General features: G+C 33.6%; 1 protein-coding gene across 1 annotated transcript; it reads right to left on the reverse strand.

Annotated features, from left to right (window-relative positions):
* Window positions 1-1833: 1833 nt before the first annotated feature.
* LOC11411569 (AMP deaminase) lies at window positions 1834-12275 on the reverse strand. Its single transcript, XM_003604676.3, has 20 exons — window positions 11954-12275; window positions 10819-10988; window positions 10323-10530; window positions 10019-10197; window positions 9859-9910; window positions 9647-9774; window positions 9377-9556; window positions 9065-9132; window positions 8822-8964; window positions 7280-7341; window positions 6461-6574; window positions 5945-6085; window positions 5097-5249; window positions 4768-4821; window positions 4583-4693; window positions 4327-4500; window positions 4161-4241; window positions 3227-3325; window positions 2517-2635; window positions 1834-2382 (listed from the first exon to the last, which is right to left on the reverse strand). The coding sequence occupies exons 1-19, from the start codon at window positions 12273-12275 to the stop codon at window positions 2567-2569; spliced, it is 2508 nt and encodes an 835-aa protein (XP_003604724.1). The 3' UTR covers window positions 1834-2382; window positions 2517-2566.
* Window positions 12276-15496: the final 3221 nt, after the last annotated feature.

Here is a 15496-nt window from a genome sequence, read left to right on the forward strand (position 1 = left end):
TGATAGAAGTGTGTCTTGTTGTGTTGTGTGTTTCAGTTTTTTGTAATAAATGGCTAGGAGGTTTTGTCTTTATGTATGTTTTTTGGACAGATTTTATTTTGACTGAATGTTTTTTTGGACAGATTGAATGAGCAATTAATTTTCGCTCGACATTTTTCAGCGGCACTGACATTTTTAAGATTGGTTCAATCGCTTTTAAGTCAGTTCAACCGATCTTATAAATGACAACAACAGTTAACTGCCTCTGATATAAGGGAATGAATAATTTCACAAGTGAGAAGAGTAATTTTCTCAAAATAATACTTGCAGCAGTTAATCATGTTTAGCTCAATCCTATGCATCAGGTCCACACTAAAAAAGACCAATTTTCATTTTACTTTTTTGGAAATTGGTCATTAATCTTTCGTGCAAAACAATCCAAATAAAAAACTTGAATCTTTCTTGCAGCCGCAACCTCCAAATTTGATTCCAAATCTCATTATTATTGATGAAATTGGTACTATACGGTAACTGGTAAGCTGCAGAAACTATGACTTCACCTTTCATATCACCCGGCCAACATCTCAAATCGTCCTCTCCATTTCGACTAGGCGGCACCAATGTTCTGAGGCAACCAATCATTCATAATATGCAAATTCTACTCTCCATTAGCATCAACTAGATCAACAACTCTAGCATTGCTCAAAACATTCGGAATACTAACCTCAAATCAGCGACACAAAGATTGGTATCAATCCAATTGCTAGTCCACGCATTAACCCTTTTCACCATTGCCAACAATCGAAACTTCAAACTTTTAGAGTCAGGCCAAAACATAACCAAGGATCTCCAAAGACTTGAATCAGTAGGTTTAGCATCAGCACATTCCCATCCTTGTTTCCCCTTTCATACTTATCTCTTAGCACAGCACACCATAACTTAGCATCATTGCTCGGGACTCCCACCCAAGCTTCAAAAGACAAGAGTCATTTTTAACCTCCAACTTTCTCAACCCAAGACCCCTGAATTTCTTAGGTTTCATCACTTGCATCCAATTCACAGCATGAAATTTCCTTCCAGCTTCCGAATCACCCAAAATAAAAGAGCGTTGAATTCTTTGAATCTCGTTTAAACAAGCTTTTTGGATTGCCATAGTCAACATGGGATAAATAGGGCTTGCAGTATGAACTTGCTAAGGTCACTCTCCCGACAAAAGACAATTGATTCGTCTTCCAAGATGCAAGCTTATTTCAAATATGATCTATCAAATATTGCAAATCTGACCTCTTTAGTCTCCCTAAAACCAGATAATTGCACCAAAGAAGCTCTTATGTCTCTAGCTACGTTCTTGGAGAAAAATATTCATTACTGACTTTCACTGCATTTGTCATGTCCAAATAGCAACAAAATAACAAATCATCTGCAAACATAAGGTGAGAAATAATGGGACCATTTATACCAGCCTTGGGAGCTTTCCACACACTATCATCAATAGCTTCACAAACGAGATGAGAAAGTTTATCTCACAGCCACTTTTTTCTGTTGAAAGAATCTGAAATTCATAGCCTCTTGTATTTTTCTTAAAATGTCAGCAGTATTCAAAAGCTCAGATAAACGGACAACTGATGTAGCAAGTCATGCTCGATGATTTGTAAAAGGAGAAAAGCGGTATAGAGCAAAGCTCAAATTGGCTAAATTCGTATCAAAATAACCAGTTCATTTTGATTAGAAATACAAGTTAATCGAAAAAATATCACGTATTAATCCAAACAAACAAGAGTTTATCGTCATTTTTCATATTTCATTTAAATAGTTTTATCACAACAAAACTCTAGTAAAAAGAAACCATAGCAATACTTCACAACCCTTTTAGTTTTATTCAAAGTTCGAAGATCAAATCATTACATGTTGGTCATTTAAATGATCAAATGAATTGAGACAACTTTTAATTCCACAACAAGCCATGTTTTTTCGGCATTCTAATTTCGAAGATCGTAAAACAGTCTCTCACATCTACGAACAAGTACTGAAGTACACAATAAAATAAATAAAATTTCTTACAAGATCCATCTGCTTCCAACTAACAAGCATTAGGAATCAAAATTGTGAGAGAATCTCCCCCTTCAAAGGATTATATTGACTTTTATTTCTAACATCCACATGCATTAACAATTGCTGCAATTATTACCAACCCTCATCTTTAACTCTAGCCTAAATTAAAGAAGCACCTTCTCAAGCTCTATTGCTCAAGCTCAATGATATTCAGCTGTAAACCTTGCTCAGTGATCTTCAGTTATTATTTATATTATATATCTGGTTCATATCACTGACCCACTGTAATAACATCTTCAGCCTAAGGATATCTCTTGATGTTGAATGGGTTTTGAAGAATTCACTTTCTCCCTATACAAGTGAACAACACACATTCAGTCAACTTTGGAACAGATCGAGAATCGTCAAATTGCAATATGAAAACAGCCAAAATCTGCAGGTCACACACTATGAAAAAGGAAGAACAGGAAGTAAGGAAGTAGAACCTATGACACAGCCTCCATTGCGCATGTATGAAACACAGACCTCTGCCACATTATTTCTCTATTTCGTAAGGAATAATGAATTTTCCCAAATAAACCTGTTGCATCTCCTCTCTCCAAATCTGCAAAGACAGCAATTCGTTGTGTTATTCCCCTTATCAACACTCAAGAAATCTATTTAAAAGTTCACATTAGATTTTGGCTCCTTAGTACTAACTTCTTTTTTTAGAATCTAGTTTCTACCATTAAAATATTGGTTCGTATATTTTTACACTCATTCAGAATTTAGTACTTAATAGTTTCTGTCAATCAAAGTTATAATTGTCTGTTTTACAAGGATCGGCCCTTACAGTTTAACATATTATTGCATTGGTGCTTGAGGGACTGTTAGAAGGATGTTACTCTTAATAGGGACCAAAACATTAATAGTAAGAATTGTGAACCTATAAGGACCTCAATAGAATGGAAGGAAACTATAGTAATAAAACACAAATAAAGGAGGCATCATAATTTCTTCAAATAATTTAGCTAATTTAATGAAAGGTAATAATTTTATTTTCCAATAATACCTTGGCAGTCCTAACTTGTTTACATAGCATATTTAACTCGTACATATAAATTAATCAAGCATAGTTTATTAAATTCAGTGTTACATGAGAAATTAACAACAAAGAAAAACCTATATAATAGTGTAAGCATTAATTAATTCATACCGTGTCACGGAATTCCAACCGAATGTGAGGAACGTTTGTTCTGTGAATGTCATTTCCATTTGGCCCTCTCTTGTAGTATTCCTTACCAATCCAATGTGACTGAAACAAGAAAATTATCAGTTGAGAACAATGCAGTAAACTTCACAACTATAACTTTTAAATAGCATAAGATTCACATTTCTATAAAGATATACCATCATAATCATTACAGCATTTCATGTTATGCTAGCACTCCAATGGAAACATGATTCATGCAATAACTCGGTGTGGATTCAGAAACTATTGTTTCATTTTAATCACATACAAGTGAAAGTCCAAGTTGACCCCTCCAGCTTAGGGTTGTGCCGTTGTGTGCACTTAGGCTCTTCAGAAACTGAAGTGTGCATTTTGATACTTCCATATAATTTTCCACCAGACTAACATAAATTGTCATATTTTTTAGTTTCTTGAAACTAGAAACTAAATTCAATACGGCCTAAAGTAGTAAATTGAACTTTCTCCATCAACAATGTTATACAAAGGATGACCTCTTGATCAGGGCATCAGAAGATTTTGTTAATTTTGAAAAAAAATTCATTGGAACGACCAACATTTTAGAAAGTTTAGGGGTAGTGGTCTATATTTTTCAGCTCTGGACCAATTTGCACATCACCTTCAATTTGAGGGGGTGAAAATTGGATAGTGAACTATAGTTGAAGTTGTAACGCTTCATACGGCAAATAAAAGAAGGGGTTATAAGTTTGCCTTGTTTGTTGGCAGTGGTGGAAGAGTTGGGTCCCTACCCCAAAATAAATATTGAACATTAATGGAATTAAATTATTTTAAGATAATCATACTAAATATTGACATTGTGAATTAGGTCATACTCATCAAACATAAAGAATGTCATGGTGGCAAGGAATTTCCTTCACATGAGTCGGAATAAGAAATGTACCTTTAAAGCATGCGAGAAACCTGATTGATAAACTGAATTACGCGCAATCTCGCATAAATCACATGAGCTCAACTTCCACACCTGTAAAGGAAAAATGTGCCTAAAACGTAAGAATTGTCTATTGAAAGAACACAAAAGTGCCGGTACAGAGACAGAGAGATCTTACAGAAGCAGCTATACTATACTCTTCAACCAACGGTTCCTTTGTTAGGTGGATTTGGAGTGGATCATCAGTAGAAAGTGATACATTCAATCCCCTTAAGAAGAACACAGGTAGAGGATTTCGATGGTAGTCTAAAAATAGAGAGTTATTGCTCAGGGGAGACATTGCAAGTCCAATCTGTAAAAAAGTACCCACCAAAATTAAGTAGTTGTTTTATTTATCATAGCCAAGTAATAATCGATTAATAGAAGAGCCATACCTGGGCCAAATAATATAAATATTGAAGCACGGGTGATTTTCTCAAGTTAATTCCATGCGCGATGTTATGAGCAGTAAGGAAGGTAGCAGCAAGGTGGTCAATATCACCAGCCTAGAGTCAATATGAAGGATCAGATTACCATACCAAAATTAATTGACGTAGAAAATATAGTCCAATATATATACCTCTCCAGCATGAGGACGGAATTTGATTGTAGTCATTCCCTTTGATTCACGAAGCTGAGAAATATTTATATTAGGACAAGTTCAGTGTGTCAAAACAAAAAAAATGTTCAAATATTCAAGAAGTTATAGGCATAAAAATCTTAAAATACATATTTAAGGTAGTTTAGTACTTAATGGTTCCTACGGGGAAAAATGCATGGACTATATTAACAGTCAAATCAAAATGACTGCTATCATAAGTTAGTATGACCGAGGGTATATGCAAGTGCAGCTTAAACAACCAAAACTCTGGCAGCAATTTAGAGCCATGCTGGTGAAAAATTACATACCTTGTTTAAGGTGTACAGATTTGCGTAACAGTAATACACATAGTATGAAAATGCCGGATTGAATACATTCGTCCATTGAGCAGGTGTAGGCATGTGTTTTGTTGGTCGTCTTTCAGGTTTGCTTTCATCATCCACCAAATCCAAGCCAACAACCTTAAAAATGAAAGCAAATAACAGCTAGATGTTTAATACTTCACAAGCCTGCTAGATGACAGTAATTGATACTGCATAAGAAAACTTATTTACCCACAGCATAGTTGTAGTTATTTACACTCTTTTAGATATTTCATAAGTGTAGATAATAAAACAGTTCTACAATTAGCAGTCAATACAATTAGCCATAAAGACAGAATTTATACAGTATAAACTAAAGAGAAATGATATTTGTGCAACCATTTTATGACAACATTTGTGACAACTTTCTCTCTCATACTCACATTATGTTTTTACTTTCTCTCTCTATTGTTTTGGTTTTCGTGTCAATACCTATCTACTTTTCTTACTAAATATATGGTTGCCCCATAAGTTGTCCAACAAATGGTTGTTCAAATAACACAACTCTAAACTAAAACATAGAGTCAACACTATTTCATTACTTCAAAAATTGTGTTATTAGTTTGATCCTCGAAAGATAAAAACAACAAAATGGGCCTTCATTTTCAACCTTTTGCATCAAAATATCAAACTGATCAACATCAAATTGATCCCTATCGGAGCATTATCTTTGATGCAAAGAATGAAATGATGGGTCATTTCAAAATATTTATTGTTGGGGAGCCAAACTGCCGACACACTATAGAGCAAACAAAATGGAAGTTAACTGAAAAATATGTAGATGAATACCAGACCTGTTTCAAGAAAACATGCAGCTGAGGATGTGAATCAGGGTCAACAGTAACCTCAAAAAGTGGAATGAAGATATTGTCAAGCATGTTCTGGAATGAGGTCACAATTCCCATGTCTTTGTATATATTATACAATCTTGGAAGCTGCAAGACAGATTTTATAAGAACTAGCATCAATTGTCAAAGCTATAAAATCTTGTGAACAAACTAAACCATAAATGGAAAAAAGTTCCTGAAATACTACCAGATACTTCTACTATTAAAAGGAACATCAACAGAATGATTTATGGAATCGGATTAATGTTTAACCTTAAAATCTTAAACAAAACGTGAGCAGAAATCCACCGATTGTAATATGAAGCTAAAAACTGTGAAATTGACAACTATAGAGATTACTAATTTATGCAAGTGTGAAATTGACGATAAACTTATTATACCAATATAACAAATAAAACTAATCACTAACTTTTTTTTTTATCAATAACTAATCACTAATTTAAGAAAATAATTAGAGAATACCTGAATCAACCAAACAACATTCTCACTGTACAAATCATTATTCACTATCCAACTGGCTAGCTGGTCCCACTCACTTTGCTTCCTACCATATATTGATATTCTATATTCAGCCATCTGTGAATGAATTAGGTACAAAATACATGAGTAAATAACAATCTAGTTATAAGTATACAAAAATTAATGTCAATATATGGTAAAATACTATTCACAAAAACCAAGATTTGTACCATTAGAAAGGGAAGTGGGAAATGTTTTAGATAGATACACACATAAATGAATGCCAAATTCAATCCTTTATAGTTGTACAAACAAAGCAAAAGATGAATATGAACTTAAAAAACAATTTCAAATGTTTCGGAGTCTATCTAAAGAATATTGTAACAAGTGTTATGAGCACAAATGCTGATGCTAAAGAAAGGTATCGCCAATAACAATTCAAAAAAAAAAAAAAAAAAAACAGTCAATTTTAGTAGGTATTTCTGTAATGGAATTTAATGAAAAGTGTGTTTTAAAATTAATAGACACCCACAAATAAAATTATACGACCATTTGCCTTGAATTGAATTTAAATAAAGAATGCATGCATCTGGCGTCACAACCACAAACAAGTTGGAGGCATTAACTCGAGTAAAATATTAATGATAAACTAGTCCATGTTTATGGTTAATGCCAAAAGCTAAGAAGCACACATACAGAAGATCATGACATAAAAAGGAGAGATGGGAAAAAAAAGTGTTCTATTTACTTGAGTAAAATAGCAATAACATTATATTTTCTGAAATGATTAAAAAAGGTATAGATAGTGATTTTGTATATCACCTGATATTTACTGGCTTCAAGATCAGAAAATACTTGCTTTGTAAGCTCACCAAGGAAACGACCTATCAATGTGAGCGAAATTGAAAAGGTTAACATAACTGGACACAGTAATCTCCAAAATTAGCACTAATACATTTATATAATAGATAGCTCTGTTTTTCAAGTCTTTCCCACATCTGCTTCATCTTCTAATTCATTAACCGGTAATAATACCCAGGACCTCCAACTCCTTTTCCCTTGGCTCAAACCAGTTGAGCTACCCAAACTCCCCACAAAAATCACCCATTTATCAGACTACAGATACAAACCACTGGTCTACAAACCCTAATAAATTAATCCTAATCTCCACCCTCAAACCAACTAGTGTTAATCATGTTCTCTTTCCAACAATGACCATACTTGTGGCTTTTTCTTACCAGTAAGTCATATATCAAAACATTTGGGACCAAAATCACTGATTTAACAGACTACAAACAATTAAGCCGATTTATTTTCATCTATTTCATGTCAACAAGTGGAAACATAGGGTTTGAACTTTGAAACTTTAAGAAAATAAAAAAAAAACTATTACAAGACGACACACAAGTTGTCCAATCTACCTCATGACACAACTCCAAAGAAAGAGAGGAAGGGAAGTGTTTTTGTAAGTCGGCAAGTGAAACATTAACTATTGTTGTCTGCAAACTTTGAAACTATGTTGTCCATTGTAAGAAAATAAAATTACAAAATAGAAAATTTTGCGAGAAATCATGGCCGGGTTTGTTCTATCCTATGACCATTTCTAAATCAAACATAGACCAGAATTTTGTACTGCTCAATCCTTTATTTTAGAAAATCAAACAATCCCAACAAGTCTAGTACAAGTATATATAGCAATCACTTTTTTGTATTTTGTAGCACATCCAACACAACATCAAGTACATCCTATTATAGGGTAACTAATCTCTGTTATCTCCCTTTCTTCTTCTAAACCCAAGTCTATAATTTTGACTATAAAAAATGGCGATTGTCTACAAATATAATGCAACCCAAGATGTTATGATATTGATGAAGGCTACATTATGAAAATGCCTCCAAATTGGGTCATGCGAAACATAAATTCAATAAATTCCGATACTCCTGATACATCGTCAACATGCTCTTGACACACTGTCAAAAAGTTTGATGTTTATTCTTCATGACTTTTTGCAACTCAAATACACGTTTTAGGTTGAAAGTTGAATCTATCACTTATTAATTGCATCAAATAAAACTTATATAACCATTTCACTCACTCAGCTATTAATCCCTGGTATCTCAATAACATATGAGTGCAACAAATGCAACTTCTATCACTAGTTCACCATTTCATGACACATACAAACTTCCATCATATTTTCGGTCATCATCACTGAACTGCAACAATATATTTACTATACTTTATGTGATTTTTTTTATTTGTGCGACATTATTTTTGCCACATTGGTTGTAGTAAAAAGCAAGCACGCAATTGTCAATTGTGATGACTTCATATGTGTCATTACGAAAGAAAAAAAAAATTACCTTGAATGAGATTATCCTGCTTCAAGAATATCTCCCTAAGCCTACTTTGACCACAGGGATTGTATTTAAGATTGAACTTATCAAAGCGGTGAAATGTACTCTTGTCAGCGTGAACGTCCAAAAGGTCAACGTTGAGATCGTAGCTGTTAAAAGAAATTCAAAAACAAGATTAATAATGAAATTTATTTCCAACAAATTTCAATCACAATTATATCAACAACTTAAATTATAGAAGTCCGTTACCCAGTTAAATCTAGACTCTCAAAAACCTCTCTCAACGTCAGATATGTTCCGTCTCGAAATATTACAACCTGAAGAATGTTAAAATATACATTAGTATTCAATTCATGTCAGTTCCTAAGACATTGTTCAAGTAATCTGTAACATAAAGATCATAGAGCACTGCATATCATATTTACTTTTTCACTTAAACATAGGATGTAATCATTTTGAGTGTGTATTTATGCATCTTACAAAACAAGTGATTTGTGATAAATAAAAAAAGTTGCTGCTAAGTATGGTATAGCACAGGGACAAGGAGTTTTAAACAATCACCTCATCGGGCTCTTTCCTCAGCTTTGACTTTATGAATCTCAAAAGATGTTTCTGATTCATGCATGCTGAGTGGTGGACATGTGTATCCACTTTTCTAACATTATAGAAGTCTCGATGTGGAGCACTTTTCTGGGCGAGAAATTCCCTATCCGCATTGAGCATCAAATGAAGATTGAATTTCTGAATACACACACAAGTTCATCTGTAACTCGAACACAAAGATAGGCTGCAGAGTAATTCTTATATTCATTAATTTAGACATGTATTTACTTGTTCTAGAAGATTTAGCCTGTGGTGGCATAAAGTTCTGATATTTCCTGCTGCTATAACTCGAAGTATCTGATGAAGGTCGGTGAAAAATGTAGTTGCATCGGCAACAGGAAAAAGCTCTTCATTGGCTGCAAGTAATAGGCAAACATGCATAAAAAACCCAGCTACAAGGGTAACTTCAAAATTAAGAAACTCGATCTACATTAACTTACAGTTTTTGTTTGGATATACATGAATAACTCCATCCTGCATTTCAAAATAATGCTGTGGCGCAACAGAAATAATACTCGTTTAGTTACAGGAAAAATAAAATGAGGAGATTAAACTTTTACCAGGTGAAAATATAAAAATATATAAATAAAAATAACTCACATCAGACTTTCCTTCAGGTGCGTAAAAGAATGGCTCTAGGTTAGGTTTTGGAGTACTGGGATCAGATATAACTTCTTTCTCCCACGGAGCAACTGCTTCTTTAAAAATATATCTTTTCCTCATTTCAAGGCATTCTTGAAGAATCACATAGGATTCAATTTCATCGGGTGATGGAGCCTCTGAACAGAAAATATTAAAATTAGTGTTTGCTAAATGATTTTTCTAGAATTGCAAATGTTTTTAGCAAATAATTGTTCGGAGGAAGTGGATTTCAAGAGAATGACTATTATCTGACAGTTCATACCCATAGGAGTAATTCTCAATCGAGCAAAAATTTCTTGTTCTGGCTCTTTCCTCAGAATGTCAGCTGCTATTGGATCAGGCTGCACACCATGCAGATCACCAGAAATACTATGAGAACGGATCATACTTGAAGCAGTGATTGCCATCTGCTCTCCATTAGTATTGACATGATTGGGCAAAGTCTCGTATGGATTTTTACCTTCTCCACCCTGCACACAGGTGATTTCAAATTCAATATCAAAGATAATTCAAATTGTACACTTCCACGAATAGATAAAATTGCATTATGTGATTATCGAAGCATGGCTAAATATTAAGAGAAAAATGCTAAAATTGCAAGCCTAGGGGAGGAGGAAGGGCAGGGGAGGCATTCAAAAAGATGGGAGAAAGAAAGATTGTAACAGTTGCTTATCATATCACGAGTAAGCTTTCTTTAAATATAGAATATCAAATGAATGGTAAACATCATTCATTTAACGGGTGAATTACAGACTTACTACATTTCCATTTGTATGCAGATATGTTGTATCATGTTTGGTGTCTGTCAAATTATCTTCATCGTCTGATCCCTCTACACTTTCAAAGGCACTGGCACTTGCAACAGGAGACTTGGGAGAAGTTGGTCTTATAATATTTCTCTTAAATGAACCATTGTTTGCAGATTTTCCTGTAACATACATATCTTAGTCAGGACAAGTACTGAGATTAGCACTTTCAGTAAGACAGCTCATACATTTACACAGAAATTGTATCCAGTAAAGATGCATAGTATAAGGCAAAGGTGGCAGTAATCTAACAAACATGTTTTTCAATCCTTCTCCCACCCTTTATTCCATAACCATATGTTGATGCTACTCTACTACATTTTTATCCTACCACCCTCACAGTTAAAACACAAAAAAATTAGGCGTATATTTTAATTCTACGGACATTGAGGCATAGCGTAAAAACCATAGTGTGCTAAAAGAAAACAATGATCTATCCAATAGCCGTATAGTTGAATTCCAGCTGGATTGGCAGAGAAATGTGGTCCAGAAAGATTGATCCACCAAGAGAAATTATTGAAATGGAATAATCTTTTTCAGTCTTATGATTATTCTGATGTTTCAGTTTATTCCCAATTACTTTCTTCTCTCTAAGACATCCATTTTCCACTATCAACTAAATATATGAATTCAAATTAGTGTTTATAATCTTTTCCAATATCATGTAAATTTTTCAGACAATACTTATTTTATAACACACACTAATGTACTATAATATCATGTGTACTTGCGTGTATGCGAGGAAAAAAAACACAATCAAGGGAGCAACAATCCCTTCCAATTCACTGAGAATTGACTTCAAAAAGGTCTGTGACCGCAATCTGAGCTCGCGGCAAGATAATGCAAACCATAAGATGACCTTGATTGAGGCAGCATCGACTTTAATTAACCATGATTATCCACAATATCAATTAAACACAATCAAAGCTGCATAAACTCATCAAGAATCAAAGCTACTGAAACTGATCAAGAACAGATTAACACACTATTAAACCATTAAACACCAATAAATAACCAAATCATAGCTAAACTCAATTAATCAACAACACAACACATTTCATCACCCAAAAAAAATCCCAAACAATACCTTCACGGAGTGTTTGCAACCTTGGCAACCCAACCGGAATCCCTTCATCATGCATCAATCCATTTCCCTCAACACCACCAGCAATCGCCGTAACATCCGGCAACGAACCTGAACCACGCCGATAACCACCACCACCACCGTTCCTTCTCTTAGAACCACCGCGCCGCCTCTCACCACCATCGGAGTCGCCTTCAGGCTCAACCGTACGCGCGAACTCAAGTAACTCTGTCAACGTCTTGCGGTGCATGTAGTACGCCGATACGGCGACGATTGAAGCTCCGAACAGTGCCGCCATAGCCAAATGCACTGCGTGTGCGTCCATTTTCTCTCTCTAGAAAGGTCTCTCTCTCTATAACTGAATTTAGAGAGAGAAGAGGGGATAGAGAAAAACCCTACTGAAAAATGAAGAACGAGTTGTTGACTCAGTGAAAGTATTGTTGCTGGGTGAGTGAGAGCGAGTTGGCTCTGTGTTAAATGGAAGCAATCTTGTTGCATACGAGGTATTTATACAAAAAAACCACGTTGTTGTTGAGATGGTATCTTTGCGTCTAACTACGAATATTAATCCTTTAAATCGATTTAACATTTAGACGGTAAAATTCTTTAAGAAATTTGACATTGTTTTATTTTATGGCTAAATTAAAGTTCATAATATTTGATTAAGTTGAAAGATGATTTTTAATATTTGATTGCGTTGCTCTTTGTATAAATGATGGTAAAAATGATGATTTCATTGATGTATATGAGTTTTCAATGGTAATTATAATTTTATCTATCTATAAAATAAATACGACAATTATATCTCACTCACTTTTTAGATTGAATAATGTGTATGTGGATTCGAACCGCAACTCTTTCTTCAATGCATATGAGTTTCTAATAATAATTAAAATTTTGTCTATCCATACAAAAAAATGTTAATTATATCGCTCTTGCTTTTTATTTATTTTAGGCTCTATAGAATGTCATTGTTATACGTAATATTGGGTGATATAGAGATTATACTCACTTTTTATTGAGATATACTATATGCTTAAATAGCATATACTTTTTTCTATTTCAGAAATTCAATTATCACAATATTATTGCACATACTACTATAATTGTTAAAAGATATTATTATCAATAACTTTAAAAAACTGACATGTTTTCCTTGTCTTATCAAATTTCACTGTCATGTTATGCATGTGTGATTGGGAAGTCGGTGAGTGGAGACAAAAGCATCTATATCCATGAATATATGGGTATTACTCATAATAATGTATTGGATGGTAAATAAATAAATAAAGTTAAATAACTCTTTTTTATCAATGTAAATATAGAGAAATTTGTTTTTAGTCCAAAAAAAAAGCCATGTTTATGACCCTACAAAAATTTCGGCATGCTCTTTTAATTCCTGTTAATTTAAATTTGTTTAATTATTTTTAAAATTTTAAATTTTTAAACAATTTTTTTCAAACATGTTTAAAACATTTTAAAAAAAATCACTTATAAAAGATTATAATTTGTTAACATTGAATGAACTAAATACTAGTATGTTTAATAGTCAAGAGTTTAAGATAAAAAGAATAAAAATTTAGACCTAAAATTCAAATTTTAAACTCATTTTTGTGCAAGTAAACAATGTTTGAAAAAAAAAAATTCGAAATTTTAAAAGATTAAGAACAATTAAATAATTTTGAATTTAGTTAGTCTGCCTTTGTTAAAAATAGACAAATACTTGATGGAATTCTGATTGCGAATGAGGTTGTTGATGAAACTCATAAGACTAAGAAAGAGTTGATGTTGTTTAAGGTAGAGTTTGAGAAAACATATGATTCAGTTGACTGGGAGTATCTTGATTCGGTGATGGATAAAATGTGTTTTCCGACTTTATGGAGAAAGTGGATCAAGGAATGTGTAACGATGGCTACAACTTCTGTTCTTGTTAATGGTAGCCATACAGATGAATTTCCTCTAGGTAGAGGGTTGCGTCAAGGTGATCCGCTTTCACCCTTTTTGTTTTTAATAGCAGCCGAGGTTGAACATTATGATGAAGGCAATGGTTGGGTCAGCTTTGTTTCGTGGTTATAGTGTGGGGTCGAGTAATTTGGTGGTTGTATCTCACCTTCAGTTTGCAGCTGATACGTTACTTTTAAGTGAAAAGAGTTGAGCTAACGCTCGTGCATTGCGGGCTATTCTAGTCCTTTTTTAGGTGGTGTTTGGGTTAAAAGTAAATTTTCATAAAAGCATGTTGGTGGGTGTTAATATCTCTGATTCGTGGTTGACTGAGGCGGCGTCGCTTTTGAATTGTAAAATGGGAAAAGTGTCTTTCTTCTATTTGGGATTGCCTATTGGTGGAAACTCGGCGTAAGTTGTCTTTTTGGGATCCTGTTTTTAACCATATAAAATCTAGACTGTCGGTAGGGGTGGGAATAGGCTAGGTCAGGCCAGGCTTTGATAGACCTGAGCCTGGCCTACAAAATTTTTTACAAGCCTGAGCCTGGCCAAGCCTATTTAAAAGCCTGGAACGACCTGAAAGCCTACTTACAGACCTACTTTACATTAAGGTCATCAAATAGTGCATTTGGCCTACTAAATAGGCTAAACAAGCCTTAAAGCCTACTTAAAAACTTATTTCAATACAGGTAAATTTTAACTAGATTAAAGCCTACTTAAAAGCCTATAACAACAAAGTCTATTAAGGGACTAATAGATAGAGAAAAATGTGCTTATATTTTTAATGTAAGCAATTATTTTAATATAAAAAAAAACATTTTTTAATAAATAAGTATTAATAGGCCAACCTATTAGGTTTGACAAGCTTTTCTGAAAGCCTAACTCGCCATATTTGCAGGGACCAAAAACATATTTTAGCCTTGGGAATAATAACCGTCTTGGTTGATAGTTGTGAGGTTGAAAACAAAAGAAGAAAATCTAGTGATGAAGGAGTATGATAAAGATGTGTTCTTGATTTGATCTAATGGTCGAAAACTAACTTTCCCATGATGAAAAAAAAGTAGTTTTCTCATGCTAAACCTCACCTGAAAATTTTTCATAGAGACAACATCAGTAATTTTGTCCTTGTTATGACCGAATGGTTTTCATCTTTTTGTTTGATGGATGTAGTAGATGAAGCTTGTGGTTTCTTACTTCCCTTGTCTTGTCTTGGATGCATAATCTTTATTTAAAACATGTTGAATTTTTGTTTGATTCTAAACGAGTTGTTGATATTTTTCAATTTTCACAATTGAAAAGGAGTCTGTCGTAAGTTCAATCTCATATTAGATTATTGTAAAAAGCTTTTCTCCTCCCATTTAATAATTTCATGTTGAGTTTGTTAGACAAACTAATGAGGATTATGAAATTGCAATTATTTCATGTTGAGTTTGTCAGACAATTCATGCACTAAGGCAATGTATTTACTATGGCTAATGTCAATTTGTTTATTGACATATATCCCATAATTCAACATATTATTATAAATCGAATTCTATAAGCCTTTCTTTGTAAAAGAAAATGACATAAACTTTTTTTTTTCATTATTTCATATTTTTCCAGTAG

This window comes from Medicago truncatula, chromosome 4 (assembly GCF_003473485.1).
Source record: "Medicago truncatula cultivar Jemalong A17 chromosome 4, MtrunA17r5.0-ANR, whole genome shotgun sequence".
Taxonomy (NCBI): Eukaryota; Viridiplantae; Streptophyta; class Magnoliopsida; order Fabales; family Fabaceae; genus Medicago; species Medicago truncatula.

Excerpts from the sequence above, each read along its gene's own strand:
- LOC11411569 (XM_003604676.3), bottom strand. The coding sequence starts at position 12,275 with ATGGACGCACACGCAGTGCATTTGGCTATGGCGGCACTGTTCGGAGCT. Across the intron at positions 4,822-5,096 it reads ATCTGTACACCTTAAACAAG|CTTCGTGAATCAAAGGGAAT; the intron begins GTATGTAATTTT and ends AATATTTCTCAG. Across the intron at positions 4,694-4,767 it reads TCCGTCCTCATGCTGGAGAG|GCTGGTGATATTGACCACCT; the intron begins GTATATATATTG and ends TATTGACTCTAG.